General features: G+C 37.3%; 1 protein-coding gene across 1 annotated transcript in view; it reads right to left on the bottom strand.

The window, feature by feature from the left end:
• WRN (WRN RecQ like helicase) overlaps positions 1–21,030 on the bottom strand; it is a 107,145-nt gene that overhangs the window by 37,396 nt on the left and 48,719 nt on the right. The window contains exons 12-19 of the mRNA XM_060171545.1: positions 20,426–20,501; positions 18,023–18,090; positions 17,646–17,754; positions 16,634–16,702; positions 15,439–15,521; positions 11,133–11,239; positions 6,580–6,767; positions 4,345–4,567 (exon numbers count right to left, since the gene is read on the bottom strand). Of these exons, the coding sequence (XP_060027528.1) occupies positions 4,345–4,567; positions 6,580–6,767; positions 11,133–11,239; positions 15,439–15,521; positions 16,634–16,702; positions 17,646–17,754; positions 18,023–18,090; positions 20,426–20,501 (923 nt within the window). The remainder of the gene's footprint in view (positions 1–4,344; positions 4,568–6,579; positions 6,768–11,132; positions 11,240–15,438; positions 15,522–16,633; positions 16,703–17,645; positions 17,755–18,022; positions 18,091–20,425; positions 20,502–21,030) is intronic.

The raw sequence follows: 21,030 nt of genomic DNA on the forward strand, positions 1-21,030 counted from the left end.
AAAACTTAGAGGAGAAAATACTAGGCAGCAATAAGAATAATACAGAGTTATCTACTCAAAGAAACTTTTGATAGTGATCAAATGGGTTTCCATAGCAAACATTCATAGTGGATAACTATAGAGAATAAAAAAGAAGTATTTTTTTTAATGTCCAAAAATTTCATGAAAAACATTTTGGGGGGTTCCCAATAGAACTCACTATGTAGTGCATATGCATTACCATGCATGAGGTCCATGTTCAAGCCCTGGCACCATATGGGAAGACCAAGGTACCATGGCAAGCTCCAGTACTGTATTATCTCCTCCCCTCACTAGCCCCCCCACCTGCAGGAAAAACAAAATAGTTGGTTCATAGATGATAAAATCACACATATGTGAGGCTTCTTGCTGCAAAAAATTTTTTTTCAAATAATAAAAAATTACATACCAGGTATGGATATGATAATAGCCTATGCATTAAGGCCCTGATTTAAGAAAATGCAATACAAAGGAAATTAAAATGTCCCTGCAAACAAATGAAATGAAAATAATGTCCCTGCAAACAAATGTAAATGAAAATACAAGCTATCAGAATAGTCGCAACAAAGCTAGAGCAGTACTGAGATAAATTTATAGTAGTCATACAGGCACAAATCAGGAAATAACGAAAAAAAAAAGCAAATAAACAACCTGACTTCACACCTGAAGGATTTAGAAAAAGAAGGCAGCTCAAAGCAAACAGTAGGAGTGAAAAAAATAAAAATTAGAAGCAAGTTAGAAGCAACACAGATGTCCAATGACAAATCAGTGGCTAAGAAAGTTGTGGGATATAGTCACAATGGAATAAAACTTAGCTGTTGAAAATGATGAGGTCATCTTGGATGGAACTTGAAAGGAGCATGTTAAGTGAGATAACCCAAATTGAGAAGAACAAATAGCAGATGATCTCACTTATAGATGTCATTAAGAAACAAGAACAAAAAGAGAAAACACAAAGTGAAACTTGGACTGAGTGGACTGTATTGCACCACAGCAAAAGACTCTGGGGAAGAGGAGAAGGCAAACGGTGGAGAGAGCATTAAGGGTCCTGGTGCTCAGTGGTTGAAAAGGATCTAAGTTGGGGGGTGAGAGTATTCTGCAGACACCTACTGTGGAGAGATGAGAAATTGTGTTCTTGTGTTAACTACTGTATTATATAAATCATTACCCCCAATAAAATCATAAGCAAACAAAAATCATTGTGTGTCTGTAAAAAAAAGAAAACACAATGAGAAAATATCTGCAAAACCATAAGCACAGTATAAAATTATTTCTGTATAACCTTATCAATAACAAAAAATGGGACTAGCTATCCATACACAACAAAGTCAGAGAAGTCTATAAAAGAAGCACAGTAGTATCCACAATGATTACAAACTAAGGAATGGGTTTGGAAGACAGAAGAACTTCACAACTTAAAAGCATATCTATTATTCAACTTGACATGATAAGCATGCATATCACAGGAGTAAAACCTCTGAACACAAAAAGATAAATCACTAGCATTGTGACAATTTCTTTTTTTGATATGGCATTGGATGATAAATCGTGGATCTTTTGCATAGCCAATGTAACCAATTCAACTTTTCATTCTTTATTTCTCTGAAGTGAAAGAAAGGGAAAGACAGAAAGAAAATAATACCACATCATTGATGGACCATCAGTGGAGCTTCGGGATGCATTGGATCGACCTTCTCGTGGGGCATCCCGTGAGTACCCATTTATTGGGGAAACTGACGATCCTTCCTAGCCGACTGAATCCACATGGATCCCAGTCACTTTCAAAGCCAGCAACAAGCAGCTCCTGACAGCTTTCAACCTGACCTGTTGACTGGCTACGGAATAAGAGCAAACGCTAGAAGAAGAAGTGGAGCTCCTTTGGTGCTATTTATAGTGGTCACATGTAGTGCCAGGGTTGGAACGCAGGATCTCAAACATGGAAGCTGTTGGTTCTATGAAGGAACTATATCCCAGCCGTTACTCCTAACATATATATATATATATATATATATATATATATATATATATATATATATATATATATAATTTTAATTATGATAAAGGCAGAGAGACATAGGATGAGAAAAAGGTAAGAGGGAGAGATACCTGCATCCTAATCCACTGCTCATGAAGTTCCCAGGTTCTTGGGCATGGTAACTTGTGCACTTTACTTGTGGCATCACTGCTAGACCCCCTAACATTTTCATGAAGCAATATATCCATTTTTCTAATATTTATTTATTCCCTTTTGTAGCCCTTGTTTTATTGGTATAGTTATTATTGTTGTTATTGATGCCATCGTTGTTGTATAGGACAGAGAGAAATGGAGAGAGGAGGGGAAGACAGAGAGTGGGAGAGAAAAACAGACACTTGCAGACCTGCCTCACTGCTTGTGAAGCGACTCCCCTCAGGTGGGGAGCTGGGGGCTCGAACTGGGATTCTTACGCTGGTCCTTGCGCTTTGCACCATGTGCATTTAACCTGCTGAGCTTCCACCGACTCCCGCAATATATCTTTTTAAAATTAGGTCAGTAAGAGAGTTTTAAGATTTTAAAAAAATATTTATTTATTTATTCCCTTTTGTTGCCCTTGTTGTTGGTACTGATGTCATTGTTGTTGGATAGGACAGAGAGAAAAACTAGCACAGGAGGAACATGTGGCAAGAATACTGTTTCTTGTACAGAACTGTACCAGAATCCTTCAACCTTTTTTCTGATAGTGTGTATACTGAGAACCTACTTCCATGGCTTGCTCATTCCTATGTGAGAATAGATGACAATCCACTTTCTCCTCTCCTAATTCAAATTGCCTCTATGCTCTGTTCTCGTATTCAACCATTGTACATTCAACACCTCCGTTCCCACAGCCCTCTTCCTGGTCCCCTGTCGTAAGGAAATGCTGAGGCTGACCACCATGCCTCCACAGGAATCTCCTAGCCTCTGTCTCTAATCCTGCTGACTTCCATTCCTTAACCCATGTTAATCTTAAAGGCTTTTGAACTCGATTTCCTGATATTCCTCTGGCACAGTTAAAATGTATTCTTTATACATGCTCCTCCTGTGCTAGTTTAATTAAGACACTTGTTATTCAGACTCTCAGGGGTTAACCCCCATGGCTTAAAAGCCAACGCCCTCAGGCAGATTGATGTCACCCACTTACCCATTTTTAGGAAACAAAAATATGTTTTTGTCTCAATTGATACTTTTTCTAAATTCATGTAGGCTACAAGTCAGACAGAAAAAAGCTCAGAAAACCTTATGAGCCACATGCTCTCCTGTTTTGCTTCAATGGACATACCCATTCAACTTAGACAATGGCCCTGCTTTTGTCAACAATTTAAAGATTTTTGTTCCCTTCAGAACATTATTCTCACTACAGATATTCCCTATAACCCTCAAAGACAAGACATTGTTGAGAGAGCACATCAAACTCTTAGGCTCAATTAAATAAAAAAAAGAGGGGAAATGCACCCCCCAATATACAGTTGGTTAATGCATTAATGGAATAACTACATCAAACCTTTTCAATATTTACAAAAATTTGAACTGTCCACCTATTATCTCTCTTTGGCTTTATCAGACATGGTTACCACAAGGACACCACGCCGATATTCAACCCTAGCCAACAATATTTTTCTGGCAAGGGATCTCTTAAATGTATCATTAATGACCCCTGGCACCCCAGATAGGTCACTGGAGTCACTGGAAAGCTTTACTACAGTGCTGCTTCTAATTCTCCTACTGCTGATATTTTCATCTCTCAACAGTTAGTCTCTGCCTCTAGAGAAGTTCAAACTCAAAATATGATAACCAAACATGAACAAGGTCTTTCTCAAGCTCTTGCCTCCCATTCCTCCAACTTTGATCTCTTGTCATGGCCTGATTATCTTCAATATGCTGTCTCTCTTACTGATCAATTCCCTGCTCTCCCCAACGCCTCAAACTGCTTTCTGTGTGCTTGTCTTGACAGACCCCTTCTAGCTGCCACACCAGTAAACAATACCCCAGCCAACCTCATTAGCTTACCCAACTCCTCCCTCTCTGCTGACTTACCACCCCTCACCTCAATTCCTCTCTACGCAGAAGCTATTAGCTTTGACTTCATCCTTACGTGTCTGTTAACTTTTTCCTTTTCACCCAATGTTCCCCGATGTTCAAAAAACCTCACCTTGTCTTCTAACGTGTATGTCCCTCCTCTGTTTGTGTTTTGGTGCAACTCCACTCTATATTTTCATGTCAACTTTTCTCTACCCGGTCCTTGCCTCTTTGTCTCTCTTGTTCCACAGCTGACCCTCTATGGAGAAGAATTCTACCGGCTGACATCCTACCCAAGGACCAGACGTGCAGTGTTTCTTCCCCTGGTCATTGGCATTGGACTGACTGCCTCCATTGGGCTTGCTGGAGGTGCTTTGGGACATTATACAGCTGGACTCATCGAAGATCAACTTCAATGGTCCATCAACTTCACCTGACAGCTTGGAGTCTCTCCAGAGACAGATAAACTCTCTCACTAAGGTGGCACTCCAGAACCACAGAGGTCTTGACTTAATTCTGGTGGAAAATGGGGGGACATGTGTGACACTACAAGAAGAATGCTGCTTTTTCATAAATGAATCTGGTAGAACAAAATGTTGATACTTTGCATAAACTCAGCCGTGACCTTAAAAATTCCTTTTCCTCTTTCAGTACTAACTCTTGGTTTTCTTCCCCTCTAACTTCTTGGCTTCTACCTTTTCTAGGCCCCTTGATGGCTATTGCAGTTCTATTATTGATTGTTCCTTGCCTTATTAGATTCCTCAAAAAGCACATACATGACATTATAAATGTTACAGTTCAGTTTCTGTTCATCCCTACACTGCTGTCCCTATGACAGACATGACATCCTTTGCTGATACAGACCCATAAACACTGCTCATTAATAAAAAGAAAAGGAGGAATTGTAGGATTATGTGAAAGCATGGTGGAGCATAGGGGAACTCCCCCATCCTTGAGATGGAGGTCTGAAAGACACCCCACCTGTCAGTCTCTCCCTTTCGAGGACAGAGCTTGGAGGGAAATGCTTTCGAGACTCAGTTTCCCCCTTGTCAGTCTCCCAGGCTTCACAGAGGCATGCAACCTCTCACAATTAACTCATTCCCCTGCTGCAAACCAAATGGTTGCCTGCTTGAGAGTTCACTTAAAGTTCACAATGTTCACTGTAAGTTCACCATCTTTTGATCATATACAAAGTATACTTCATCACACTACCTTGCCAGTAACTTAACAATGAGACCACCACACACCCTATTCCCTCATTCTTTGATCATCATGATTTATATCAAACTCTGCCCTTCTCTGTTATATCTCACTCTGCTGGTTTAAACACCATGTTTTTCTTAATACCTTTAGGTAATTAACATCTCTTGCTTCATGGTAACTAACTGCTTTGACCTTTTGGTATCTCATCAATTCCCGTCATTCCTTAGCCCTCACCACCATAGGAGTAATGACCTTTTGGAAACCTATGATTATTGACATTATGTAAAAAATGTTCTTTGTTCCACTTGCTATAAAGCTTTCTCCCTTCTGAATAAAATTGGAAGTTCATAGCTGAATTTCTCCTGGCTGCTTCCTTCTGCATCACACGATCCTTTGAATCAGTGACGGGAAAGCCAGTAGCTTACCTCTGTTGCGAGGCCACCCACATGAGCACCAGCATATATATATATATATATCCCATTCAAGTAAAAAGATTTGAGTACACCTATGTTCATAGCAGCACAACTTGTAATAGCCAAAACTTGAAAGCAACCCAGGTATCCAACAACAGATGAGTGGCTGAGCAAGTTGTGGTATATATACACAATGGAATACTACTCAGCTATGTAAAATGGTGATTTTACTGTTTTCAGCCCATCTTGGATAAAGCTTGAAGGAATCACGTTAAGTGAGATAAGTCAGAAATAGAAGGATGAATATTGGATGATCTCACTCACAGGCAGAAGCTGAAAAACAAGATCAGAAGAGAAAAGACTAAGCAGAACTTGGACTAGAGTTGGTATACTTCTTCTTCTAGCATTTGCCCTTCTTCCATAGCCAGTCAACAGCGTCAGGTTGAGCCTGATGTAAAGTTTCGAGACCTCCTTTGAATCTGGAGAGGTGGCAGTCACTGACTACACCAAAGTAAAAGACTCTGGAGTGGGTATGGGGGGGCAGTTCAGGTCCTAGAACAGGATGGCAGAGGACCTAGTGGGGGTTTGTACTGTTGTGTGGAAAACTGAGAAATGTTATACATGTACAAACTATTGCATTTACTGTAGACTGTAAACAATTAATCCCTCAATGAAGAAATAATAAAAAATATTAAGAAGAATTTGAAATGTGGCAAATATGCATTAGAGGGAAACAATAAAAAGTAAAGGAAGGAATCAATAGTCAAAATTCAATAATTCGGTTGCCAAAAAAACTTTGTTCCCCACAAAATTGAAGGAAACCTTAGTTCAGTGTAGTGGTCTCTGGCTCTCTGTGTGAACTTTATCTAAAACAAGCAAACAGATAAGTCTCAATAATCATGAAATCCTCACCTTGTCTCCTTGACAAGAAATTGCTTGATATCCTGAAGGATGGATCCTGTTTTCCTTCCAACTTCTAAATACAAGTTTGGTCGATCAAAACCAGTACAGGTAATCTGAGGATCCTTTAATTTTAGGCAACGTATAATATCTTCCCGGATGGAAGGCGGTGCAGTAGCAGTGAGTGCAACAATTGGAACCTGATTTTAAAAAGAAAATAAATTAATTTTTTTCAAAAAGGAAAGCATTAATTCCAACACTTCTACGGTCTTCCTACAAAGAACTCTATGAGACAATTACCAGATATAATGTCAAAAGTGATTTTTTTTTTCTTGCAATTATTTCTTTTAGAGCTTGGAGAGTTCAGCTTGTTAAAGCATGCCAGAGACCACAGAGGCCCCAGTATCAGTCTTAGGGCAGAGCTGAGCAATTTTCTGGTGGTTCTCTCTCTCTCTTTCTCTCTCTCTTCCCCCCTCCTAATAGCATCATTAAATATAAAGTATTAATTTTGAAAGGAAAACAAAACTTCTCATTTACTTGTTTCTCAGCTTTCTAGCATAATACTTAATTCATATATATATAGAGAGAGAGAGGAGGAGAAAGATGGAGATGGACATGGGGGAGAGAGACAGAAAGCTTGATATGGAAGAGGATGGAGAGAAAACCAAACCAAAATATTAGTCTGAGATATGCGATGTCAGGGATTAAACTCTGTGCTTCATATTGACAGTTCAATGCTTTACCAACTAGATGACCTCCCAGGCTACCAAAATTTACTTTTTAAAATTTTCCTTTTAGATAGAAGATGACATATATAGATAGATAGATGAGGGGGGCAGTGAAGCAGCTACACTGTAGCACCATTCTACTCACGTAGCTTCCCCTCTATAGGCATTCCCATGAGGTGGCCAGGGCATCAAACCTGGGTCCTCACACACTATAATATAGCCACCTCCCCCATCATAATATTTACAGAAATCACTTTTAAAAAGCACTTAATCTAAGGGGCCAGGCAGTGGCACACCTCGTTGAGCACACACATTACAGTACGCAAGGATCCAGGTTCAAGCCCCTGGCCCCCACCTGCAGGGGGAAAGCTTCACGAGTGGTGAAGTAGGTCTGCAGGTATCTGTCTCTCTCCCTCTCTATTCCCCCTCCCCTCTCAATTTCTCTCTGTCACTATCCAGTAAATAAATAAAAAAAGAAGAAATTAGAAATCACTTAATCCAAAAGGTTTCAAATACAATCTATATAACTTATTAAGTGAAGTGTACTTATTATCTACCTCTCCATATTACTTTTGAAATATATTGTATTAATAATGGTGCTGATCTATTTGGGGCATATGTTATGCCCCCAAATGATACATGTCTTTCATTCCCTGAACAAAATCTAACTATATAAAAGTTGTCATTCTTTTTCTCCTACATTAAATAATAGTGCTCATGGCTTCTCAAAATATAGAAATAGGGGCCAGGCCACCGTGGCATACCTGGTTAAGCTCTCACACTACAGTGTACAAGGACCTGGATTCAAGCCCCATGTCTGCACTTGCAGGGGGAAAGCTTCACAAGTGATGAAGCTGGACTACAGGTATCTCTCTCCCTCTCTATTTCTCCCCTCCCCTATAAATTTCTCTGTCTCTATCTAATAAATTAATTTAAATATGTATATGTAGAAACAAAGTTCTTGTAGACATAAATATTCCTCTTTCCAGTTCTACTAAGTTAATCATGGCCTATTACATATATTTTTTTAATTTTTATTTATAAAAAGGAAACACTGACAAAACCATAGGATAAGAGGGGTACAACTCCACACAGTTCCCACCACCAGAACTCCGTATCCCATCCCCTCCCCTGATAGCTTTCCTATTCTTTATCCCTCTGGGAGTATGGACACAGGGTCATTATGGCATGCAGAATGTGCATTTCTGTAATTCTGTAATTCTGTAATTCTGCAATTCTGTAATTGCTTCCCCTCTGAACATGGGCACGGCAGGTGGATCCATACTCCCAGCCTGTCTTTCTCTTTCCCTAGTGGGATGGGACTCTGGGGAAGCAGGGCTCCAGGACACGTTGGTGGGGGTCATCTGCAGGGAAGTCCGGTTGGCATCATGGTAGCGTCTATTACTGATTCCTTGAACAACCAATGTATTCTACTTTTAGTGTAGCAACAGTTTCTAGACTGAATTAGCAGTCACAGGATACATGTGGAGCAAGCACAAGAAGAAGAATGAAAGTACTACTTATCATGAATTCTAAAGTAGGAAAGCAACATATCTCCCAGTAAAATAGACGTAATACAGAGGCCCTACTAGTACATGGAGCTGTAATCTATTATGTGAATCTTTCATAATAAAATATAAGCCAAATCTTAAAGTTCTTCCTGAGTCACTTGCTTTCTATATACAAGAATACAATTTTTCTAAAAATATACTTTTTCGCCTATTGTTGGTACAATAAGCGATTACTTTCTTTAAACAGCTTTTCTGGTGAATTGCACCAAAGTAAGACTCCAAGGTGGGGGGAAGGGTTCAGATCCTGGAACATGATGGCAAAGGAGGACCTAGTGGGGGCCGAATTGTTATTTGGAAAACTGGGAAATGTTATACATGTGCAAACTATTGTATTTTGTCAACTGCAAATCAATACCCCAATACAGAAATTAAAAAAAAAACCCAGCTTTTCTGAAACATTGCATTTGCTTCACAAATCAGTTTAAAAAATAGTTTGTGTTTAAGTAAAAATGTATGTGTAATTTGTTTTTTAAAAAAGGCAATTATAGGCTTTAAGATCAAAGTGTGGGCAGGGAGATAGCATGCCTGAGGCTCCAAAGTCCCAGGTTCAATCCCCTGCACCACCATAAGCCAGAGCTGAGTAGTGCTCTGGTATTTCTCTGTCTGTCTGTCTGTCTCTCTCTGCATCTGTCTCTCAAAAATAAAATAAATAAAATATATTTTTAAAAAGATCAAAATGCAACTTACTTAAAAGTCATATTACAATCAACATATTTACAAAATATTTAAGCACACATGGCACAAAATGCAAGCTGGTTCAAGCTCCCAGCTCCCCACCTGCAAGGGGAGGGTCTCTTCAAGAGTGGTGAAGCAGGTCTGTAGGTGTATATCTTTCTCTTCCCTTTTCTGTCATCCCCTATTCTCTCCATTTCTTTCTGTCCTATCCCAACAACAACAACAATAACAACAGTAATAGTAAACACAACAATAAAAAACAAGGGCAACAAAAGGGAAAAAATGGCCCCCAGGAGCAGTGGATTCGTGGTGCAGGCACCAAGCCCCAGTGATAACCCTGGAAGCATAAAAATAAATAAATAAATAAATAAATAAATAAATAAATAAATAAATAAATATGTGAGCATATCATAGGTATTTTTGCATTGTTTTTTGTAGGCTCTGTGAAATTATTTAAAATGTAATTCCATAATTGATTTCACTGATTTCTAGCTCAAAATATGAGTGTTAGCTACACTGGAACAGTGCCTAACACCTCAGACAAGCCAATTTATAAGGAATTACATCCCTCTAGAAAAAAAAACTCTGTGCTTTATCAAATCATCAGATGAAAATGATATAGTGGATGGAGTCCATACCTGGACACAGTAAAAGAATACTCAAGACAGAAAGTGTTAAGAACTGCAATAAATGGCCAGTGATAAAGCTCATGTGAGAGTACACTTGCTTTGCCACATAGGAGACTCAAATTCAAGTCCTGGTCTCCACAGAACTGAGGGAAGTCTTGGCGCTACAGGTCTCTACTTCTTTACTAAAGCTTTTAGAATTATTCAGTTTTTCAATTTTCAAAGTGATAGAAGAAGAGGTAACTATGTTCATACAATGGCACAAGTAGATTTGGATGGAGAGATCACTAAGAAGGCACATAGTCTACTCATGTTTCTGAAGTCTACTAATTATGCTCTGCAAACCAAATTTGGCCCACAACATGTTTTGTTATATCCCACAAAGAAAGAACAGTTTTGACATTTTTATATGACACAAACAAAGAATCGTCTAAACATTTTACTTCTTTTTAAATTTAGACAGATGGAGAGGGGAAGAGGGATGGAAAAGGAGAGATGAAAATAGGGAGGGAGGGGAGGAAAGAGGGGAGAGGGAGAGAGGGGGAGGGGAAGGGGAGAGGAAGAGGGAGAGGGAGAGGGAGAAGGAGAGGGAGAGGGAGAGGGAGAGGGAGAGGGAGAGGGAGAGGGAGAGGGAGAGGGAGAGGGAGAGGGAGAGGGAGAGGGAGAGGGAGAGGCACTACAGTACCAAGTAGTTTCCACTGGGACAACAGGTCACACACAGTGCTGAGGCTTGAACCCAAGCCCTGGTGCATGGCAAAGTATGTGCTCTATTATGTGAACTCATCAATAAATTATATGTCAAACACAGTAGGAGAGCAAGGTTCAAATTTTCTAAAATGTGTTCCCTTGCTCTTACACCATATTGTCCTCTGACAGAGTCTTCTTAAACTTTTTGGCGATGCCCAATCCTGGACTCTTCCCTTGACAAGCAAGTTATTTCAAGTCACATACTAGGCCACACTTACCAGTGGGAATGCTGTCTTTAGAGAGCTCAGAGTCCTGTATGAATTCCTAAAATCATGTCCCCACTCAGAAATACAGTGAGCCTCATCCACAGCAATAAGTGTAATACCTACAAAAATGAGAAATATATTACAGTTTAAAAAAATGTACAAATTCATCTACATCAAAGGGACTTTTACTTGGAATATACAAATATGACAAAAAAGGAAATAAACTAAATCACAGTATTTGGTAAAAAGTTCACTGGGTAAGACTTCTTCCTCCCTTCCCATGTGCACTGTCCAGGTTAAAACCCCAGCACCATACAGGAGGTATAATGGTACCAGAGAAAGAAGTGCCAGAGGATCTCTCCCTGTCTATCTAAAGGAAATAGCAACACAGAATGGAGAAAATGCACCTGTGCATGGAAAGGGATACACACACACACACACACACACACACACACACTATTTGGTTCTAGGAGAATAACAACCTCAAGTAACACTAAAAAAATATTACTGAAAAGAACAGATATTTCAATAAAAAGCATAAAAATAAAAGAGAGAAGCGTTGAATTTAAACCTTCAATCATAATTGCATAGAGATGAGTAACTTATTATCCCAAAGAGAGGGATTGCTCAGACATAAGCAAAGTCCATTTCTACAGTTCTGATGACTCTCAAGACTTTTTCACGAAGGTCTGGACCAATTTACATTCCCACCAGCAATACAGGTTGGTTATCAGCCCTCAGTCCAAAGTATGACACATAAAGATTTTCTCCCACTCTGTGGGGAGTCTTTCTGTTATGGTAGTGATTTTCTTTCCCAATGCAAAAGCTTTTCAGTTTGATATAGTCCCATTGGCTTAGTTTTGGTTGTTTTCCTGGCAATTAGATTTGAATTGGCAAAAATGTTTTTAAAACTTAAACTGAAGACAGTTCTGCCTATGTTTTCCTCTAAGTATTTGATGGTTTCTAGCCTACATGTCAAGATGGTTTATCCATTTGGAGTTTACTTTTCTATATGTTGAAATGTGATGGTCTCCACACAATATCATGTTTATTGTTTCAATTATAAATCCATACTACATAAATAATTTAAGTTAAAAACATCAGAACTATGATTAGCTAAATGCCAGGATACTATAAATAAAATTGAGTATATTTATTTATTTATTTTAATTTTTAAATATTTATTTATTTTCCCTTTTGCTGCCCTTGTTGTTTTTTATTGTTGTTGTAGTTATTATTGTTGTTGTTGTCATTATTGTTGGATAGGACACAGAGAAATGGAGAGAGGAGGGGAAGTTAGAGAGGGGAAGAGAAAAACCACATTTACAGACCTGCTTCACCACCTGTGAAGCAACTCCCCTGCAGGTGGGGAGCCAGGACTCGAACCGGGACTCGAACTGGGATCCTTATGCCAGTCTCTATTTATTTTCATAAACATTTTACTTTCTTAATAATTAAAGGCAATTTTCTTCACATCCCTTTTCACTCAGCATAGAATCAAGCAAAAAGAACATTTATATCTATCATATGCAAAATACTCTGCTCCAATGATTGAAGTGTCCATAATTTAATTCACTAATAAAAAGTATCAGAGGGGCTAGGTGGTGGCACACCTGGTTGAGCACACATGTTACAATGAACAAGGACCCAGGTTCAATCCTCTGGACCTCACCTGCAGGGGAAAAGCTTTCCAAGTGGCGAAGCAGTGCTGTAGGTGTCTCTCTGTCTCTCTTATCTTCCCCTTCCCTCTAGATTTCTACCTCTATCCAATAAGTAAATATAATAAAAAAAATTAAAAAGAAAAATAAATTAAAAGAATTAGAACATGTCAGAAGGACCTAAATAAATACTTGAAATAGTTACTGATTGTTGCATAAATGAAACAAAGCAAACATAAAAATGGAACAAAATAGTCATACTATGCTACTTTTGCAATAAAACTATGATTTTACATATGCAAAACAGATAGGCTTAGTTTAAATCCAAACGTTAATAAGAACAGCATTAACCTGTATGAGACACACCAAATTTACTTTTCTTTAAAAGATAAAATTAAGGGAGTTTTACTCCTGTGAGTATACTCCTTCATGATACATTTAATCAAATTTTAATGTATATCCTCAGTCTTCTGTAGTTATTTAGCATACTAAAAAGACAAACTTGTTTCCATTATACTGTGAGAAAGGAACTGTTACATATTTTCCTAGCACTATGTGTTAAAGGAGACTATAATGTCAAAAACTACCTACAAGTATGTTAATATATAATTATGCAAAATCAAATAATATTTTTAAAAAACCTCTAAGTATGGTGAATTTAACTGAGTTTGAACTATGTGCATCTGCAATATAAGGCAAGACTGCAACTTTTGGATAGTCGAGCCTATTAAGAAGGAAAAGATAGACACGAGATTTTTTTATTCAGGGACAGAGAAACACAGAACTTGAACTCATGAATTCCCAGATTCAAGTCTCTGGACCACATGCCGGAGCTGAGAAGCATTCTCATCTCTCTTTCATGTTTTTTTCATATATTTATTTATTTACTTATTTATTAAGGAGAAGGATAGGAGAAAAGAATCAGACATCACTCTGGTACATGTGCTGCCGGGGATTGAACTCAAGACCTCATGCTTGAGAGTTCAATGCTTTATCCACTGCACCACCTGTCGGACCACCTCATCTCTCTTTCATACACACACAAAAATAAATAAATCATTACATATTTTTGATCTCAAAGAAAGTCGCATCAGCTTTTTTACTATCTTTATACTTACAATTACTAGGAAATAGGGTCTGATTATATGATAGTCTTCTGGTAATAATATTCATGTGACAAACAGTAAAAGATACTGTGATTTCTAATCCTGGCTACATATCAGAATCACCTGGAAAAAGCTACCGATGACAGGGCCACTTTTTGGGTATGTTGAGTCAGTATTTTCAACATTAGCACCTAGTTACCTGAATTGTCCTAGAACTTGAAAGATGATTCTAGCGAACAACAAGGCTGGTAAACTATGAATGCTGAAATAATTAAGATTCAGAATGCAAAAAAAGGAAGTTGTAATTTCGTAAGATCGGGACTTTAAGATCTATTCAACAAATATATTTAATTCTTACTAGGTACCAGGCACTGCAGTAGAGAAATATAAATAATTAAAGGTGGTATTTTCACTCAGAAAGTTTATATTCTAGTAGAAGAAATGAGATTTCTAAGTAGGTAACTACAATAATGGAGCCTAATTTTTATAGCAGAAAAATGACAGACTATTATGGAATAAAAAGGGTAAGACATCAGCTATGTTAGAGATTCAGATTTCCTAGAGGAGATGTATATTTTTTATCTTTTTTTTTAATTGGAGGGATTAATGGTTTACAGTAAATACTGCTGTTGATACATGTATAAAATTTCTCAATTTTCTGCAAAACACTCTCACACTCCAGCATTGGTCCTCCTCCACCATTACACACAAGGACCTGAAAGCTACGCCACCCCACAGTCCTTTACTTTGGTGCAATATACCAAGCCCAGAACAAGTTCTATTTTGTGATTTTCCCCCCCTTATGTTCTTATTTCTCTACTTCTATCCGTTAGTGAGATGATCCTATACTCATCCTCTTTCTAGCTTATCTCATTTAACATGATTCCTTCAAGATCCATCGAAGATGACGTGAAAAGAATGGATTCATCTTTTTCATAGCTGAGTAATATTCCACTGTGTATATATAACACAGCTTACTCAGCCACTCATCTGTTGTTGAACACCTGGGTTGCTTCCAGGTTTTGACTATTACAAATTGTGCTGCTATGACACAGCTATACACAAATCTTTTTGCATGGGTGTCTTTGGTTCCTTAGGATATATCCTCAGGAGAAGAACTGCATGGTCACAGGGTAGGTCCACTTCTAGCCTTCTGAGGGTTCTCCAAACTGTTCTCCTATAGGTTGAACCAATTTATATTCCCACCAGCAGTGCAGGAGGGTTCCTTTGCCCCCACAACTTCTCCAGCATTTGTTGTTACTATCCTTTCTGATGTATGACATTCTCACAGCAAAGTGATACCTCATTGTTCTCTTTAATGGATAATGTTTAAGATTAATTTTGATTCTTTATATTTTCATTATGGTAGAAGAGAAAGACAAGGGCAATATTCTACTGTGTACAGTACCAGAGAGCAAATCCAGGGTCTCACATATGAGTTCTACAGATGCACCATCTCTCTGGTATCCCTACCCACCCACCCCCAACCCAATCACTGGGTTTTTAGGTTATTTTATGAAGGAGAGTTTACAAAGATCCTATTGTCCTACTTACGAATATTAGCGTCAAGTTTCTGAAGTAGGTTCAAGTTACCAGAACAAAATTCTGGAGTTAAGTATACAATACGATATTTGCCTCTGTAAAAAAACAAACAAAAATATTAATTCACTTCAATAAGACGGCCCTTCAGGGGGAACTTGGATGGTAGCACAGCAAAGCTCAAGGACTGGCGGAAGGATCCCAGTTTGAGCCCCCGGCTCCCCACCTGCCGGGAGTCACTTCACAGGCGGTGAAGCAGGTCTGCAGATGTCTTTCTCTCTCTCTCTGTCTTCCTCTCCTCTCTCCATTTCTCTCTGTCCTATCCAATAATGGCAATATCAATAACAACAACAATAATAACTATAACAATAAAACAACAAGGGCAATAACAGGGAATAAATAAAGATTTTTTAAAAAGACAGCCCTTCAATGAAATACTATTTAAATCATTACTACCCAGCACATTTTCTAACAATACATTATGTCACTTCTTAAAGCCAAGTAAATGTGTTATGTACATATAATTTCAGTATATGTTTGTTATTTGATCGCAGTTTACACATCACAATAAAAAAACTGGCAATGCCTGTCAGGGAGCATTCAGAATTAAGAAGACATTAAAAGTAGATTCTGGTGTTTAAGGAGATGGCTCAGTAGGGAGAAAGCAAGGAAGGCTTCCTTGATGAAGTTGCCCAGCACTGCATATGCCAAAATAAGTGGTATGCTGGGGTTTTTTCTCCCTCCCTCATAAGATAAATAAAATCAATATTTTATTAGATTTTATTTATTTATTCTCTTTGTTGTCCTTGTTGTTTTTTATTGTGGTTGCAGTTATTGTTGTTACTGATGTCATCAGAATGAAATAGACCATAGCACCAAAGTTTCCGTCAGTGTGGTAGGGGCTGGGTTGGAACCTGAGTTACACATGTGGCAAAACAGTGCACTATCAAAATAAGCTATCTGCTGGCCCCTAGTTCTCTTGTAAAAACAAAATTTTACACATCTATGATTACAGTCAGTTTTACATTTCATCAACTGAAAGCAATAGATTTCTTTTAGCTTAAAAGAATTCAAAATTAGCAATTCTGCAATGTACTATAAAAGAAAGTACATTTTATAAAATGTTGTCCATGTATAAGTAAAATTCTTCTGTATATGGATTCTTTCACATACTACAAACATATGACCACATATCATATAAATTACTTACGATTCAACTTCATTAAGAGTATTTTTTGACTGTGCTGACCCAAGAAAACAAGCTGGAATGTTGGACATCCTATAAGAAGAAAAATATTCTAGAGCCAAGTATTTACTACATTTTTAAGAAAGAATAAAGAAATATAACAATGAGGGGTGGATGGGAAATGGTCACCAGATAGATTGGGTCCCCATTCACCAGAACCTAATCAAGTCCACAGTTATATGGGAGAGTCATAAGAAATTGAAGTTTCAAGAGTGATGAAGCAATGTTGTGGTGTCTCTCCTTCTGCCCCACCCCACCCAGACACACCTTTCACCCTCTGTCAGGGATGCAGGAGGGAAGCCACCAGGAACAATGGAATTGTGCCAGTATGAAGCCCAAGTGAAGGGCTGCTGGCAAGTAAAAAAAAAAAAAGGGAACATTCTTTTATTTTGTAATAATCACTCTTCTTATAATTCACTAATTTGATAGACACATTTTTCTAAAAATATTATTTAAAGGCATCTTGCTATGGTGAGGCTTTTGAAAAAATGACTGTAAGCTCAGGTTTAAATGTCATAAAAATTTAGTAATAAAAATGTCTTTTCATGTATATACTTCATACTAAAGAACAAGAAAAAAAACTGGGACATGGAAAATGTAAACTTGCAAAACAGTTGCATTAAAAAAAATCCTATTGTATACACATGTTGGCCCTATACAACAAAGAACTAAAGAAAGAAGATTAGTTATTTCACTAAAGTATAATTTCTAATTAAAAAATAAAGCTATATTTACAGTGATGTGTTCCTGGGAACTAGATTCCTAAAATTTTGTGTTACTCTGAATAAATTTTTTATTTTATTTCATTGGTTTACAGTATTATTTTGGAAGCATGTGCAACTCACCGCAGCACCACTAAAGTTCCTGTGCCATTATAACAAGAGATTCCCTATACCATTCCATACATAATGGAGCTGATGTTTATTTCATGGAAGAGAAAGGGGTGTGGTAATGTAGCAATGAAAACATTACTTACTCAAGTTGAAGCACTTGATCTTCCATCAAAGAAATGAGAGGAGAGATGACCAGGCCAATTCCACCTGCATAAACAGGAGGATACTGGAAGCACAAACTCTTCCCATAACCTTGAAATAAAGATAATGCACTCATAAAAATTAAGCCTGGTACATTAATTTCTTCTTCCAAAGTATTTGTATGAGATGACTGTCACTACTCATATGCTATTTCCCTGACAACTAATTCACATAAATTTGAAAATCTACTCAGCCTACTCTCTTCTCTATTTTGTACCACTTGTATATCTGTATTGAAAGAATTTAATAAAACCAAGCATTTCAATAGCTTTAAACTTTTTAAAAAAAAAATTAGGCTATTTGCTTAAATATAACTTACCAGTTGCCATGACAACAATATTATCTCTTCTTTCTTCCAATACAGAACGAATTATTCTCCACTGAACCCTAGAGAATAGAAAGGAAGGAAGGAAGGAAGAAAGAAAGAAAGAAAGAAAGAAAGAAAGAAAGAAAGAAAGAAAGAAAGAAAACTGTTTTGTTTTGCTAACTCAAAACCCAAGGGACAAATTAAAACATAAAAAATTTTCACTTTCTTTAATAAAATTTCTTTTAGGTGAAGCTTCATGGTAAAAATGTATCAACACTGGAAATTAAAACAGCTTCAGTTAATCAATCTTCCTATCCAAACTCACTAAACTAGTATATATATTAAATTTTATTACATCTATCTGACGTATGAAACAAATCTCATAATTCATACTAAATAGCTAATAAAATCACTGGTTAAAAATAAACAAGAGAAAAGTTCCAAGTGAAAGCACTAAGAGAAATGTGGTGACTAACAGTCTAGGTAGCGCAGTGGGTTAAGCACACGCGGAGCAAAGCACAAGGACCAGCGTAAGGATCCCAGTTCAAGTCCCTGGCTCCCCACCTGCAGGGGGGTCACTGCACAAGCGGTGAAGCAGGTCTGCAGGTTGTCTGTCTTTCTCTCCCCCTCTGTCTCTCCCACCTCTCTCCATTTCTCTCTGTTCTATCCAACAACGATGACATCAGTAACAACAACAACAATAATTACAACAATAAAAACAACAAGGGCAACAAAAAGGGAAAATGAATAAATAAATATTTAAAAAACAGTCTATATTTTGATAAGCTTTTAGGGTACACTGGTACATGCATGTATACATCTAAGGTCTGCATACAGATGCTTATGACTGGACAGCTATTTTATATAAATTTTATCTTATATGCAAAATAAATATTAAACTGCAATTATTGATTTAGATGTTGCAGTACTTAGTGAAAAATAGCATAATGCCTACAATTTAGCTTGGAATGCATTTTAAATTGGGGATAAGGAAATGGTATAGTGATATATTGAACAGGCTTTCATGCTGGGGACACCAGACATCCCAAATTCAATCTCCATCATGACCATAAGGCAGAAACGAACAGTGCTATGGGAGGGGAAAAAAGAACTTGCAAAAAAAAAGGTAACTTGGTATGTGAATAATGGTCTATTCTTTCCTATCTGTGTGCTGGGTACCAAACTTACAAAAATTCATTCATTTGAACTTACATGTACACTTTTTAAAATGTACAACACAGTTTAAAAAAAAAAGAAAAATATACTTCTGATTAAATTTTTACATTTCAAAAATAAGTAAACTCCAGCCTGTATTTTTATATTGCTATTAGTTTTATTCAAATGCACTTGTTCCTTATCTAATTTGTATTCATTTCATTTTTTGTTTTGTTGTTTATACATCTTTTTGTCTCATTTTAATATTTATGAACATTAAAACTAGGTATAAAAACATTTGAATAGGAGTCGGCGGTAACGCAGCAGGTTAAGCGCACGTGGTACAAAGCACAAGGACCGGCCTAAGGATCCCAGTTCAAGCTCCCAGCTCCCCACCTGCAGGAGAGTCACTTCACAAGCAGTGAAGCAGGTCTGTAGATGTCTATCTCTACCCCCCTGTCTTCCTCGCCTCTCTCCATTTCTCTGTCCTATCCAACAACAACAACATCAATAATAATTACAACAATAAAACAACAAGGGCAACAAAAGGGAATAAATATTTAAAAAACATTTGAATGTATTAAAACTTAAAAAGATTACTAGTTATTCAAACAGTTGTTTTATAAATTTCTATTACATCAACATGCTCATTGAATATTCAGATGCATAAAATTAGCAGACACTGAAAAACAAGCATTAAGTTTCATTTGTTAGTGTATTAAATCAATTTCTACTCAAGACTGCTGAAGGAAAAAAAAATTTTTTTTTGCGGAAGTCAGGCGGTAGCACAGCAGGTTAAGCACAGGTGGCGCAAAGCACAAGGACCCGCCTAAGGATCCCAGTTCAGCCCCTGGCTCCCCACCTACAGGGGAGTGCTTCACAGGCAGTGAAGCAGGTCTGCAGGTGCCTAACTTTCTCTCCCCCTCTCTGTCTTCCCCTCCTCTCTCCATTTCTCTCTGTCCTACCCAACAACGACAGCATCAACAATAATAATAACTACAACAATAAAACAACAAGGGCAACAAAAGGGAATAAATAAAATATTTTTAAAAATTTGTTGCGTATTACAAGTCTGCAGAATGTGTAAAAGTCAATTTTATATAAATAGTACTTCAAAATAATTTTGTAGTCACTGATAGGAAATTATCGTAATATGCATATAACATTTGAGATTCTACTGTCATTGTTAATTGATGAGATTATTTTCCTTTTTACCGAAAGTATTAAGTATGTTATTTAGTTAACTAGGATTATACTCACGGCTTAAAACTGGAATGTCCAAAGTAAGTCTTGAGACAAATAACTTGATCTGCACTAGGACCTGGTAATGAGTGATCTTAAAATGAGATGGATATTTATGTTAAAATATAAGTACCTACGTAAGAAGAAATAAAAGTTTCATCTCATTTTTATTTAATTTTTTTCCCCAGACCACTGCTCAGTTCTAGCTTATGGTGGTATGGGGACTGAACCTGGGATTTTGGAGTATCAGGCATGAATATCTGCATAATTATGCCATCTTACCCGCCCTCATTGCTTTCTTTTAAATTTAATGATAGGTACCATTGATCTCTCTCTTATAAATCCAAACAGTTTGATTCTCCAATCATCATTCTAAATAAACACTGATTACTAACTAGTATTTAGAACTTTACTGTGGTCCATATTTGGCCAGCACTATAAGTGAAATGATGTAGGATTTCCTATTCAGTAAAAGCAAACATTTAGGCCCAACCATGGCAAGTAAAATACCAATTAAATTTTATAATATAATGTCCAACTAATGATAGTCATAAATCTCATTAGTATCAACAAAGAAAAAAACTGAGGTAAATAAAACCACACTTAACCACTCTATCATATCT

This window comes from Erinaceus europaeus, chromosome 2 (assembly GCF_950295315.1).
Source record: "Erinaceus europaeus chromosome 2, mEriEur2.1, whole genome shotgun sequence".
Classification (NCBI taxonomy): domain Eukaryota; kingdom Metazoa; phylum Chordata; class Mammalia; order Eulipotyphla; family Erinaceidae; genus Erinaceus; species Erinaceus europaeus.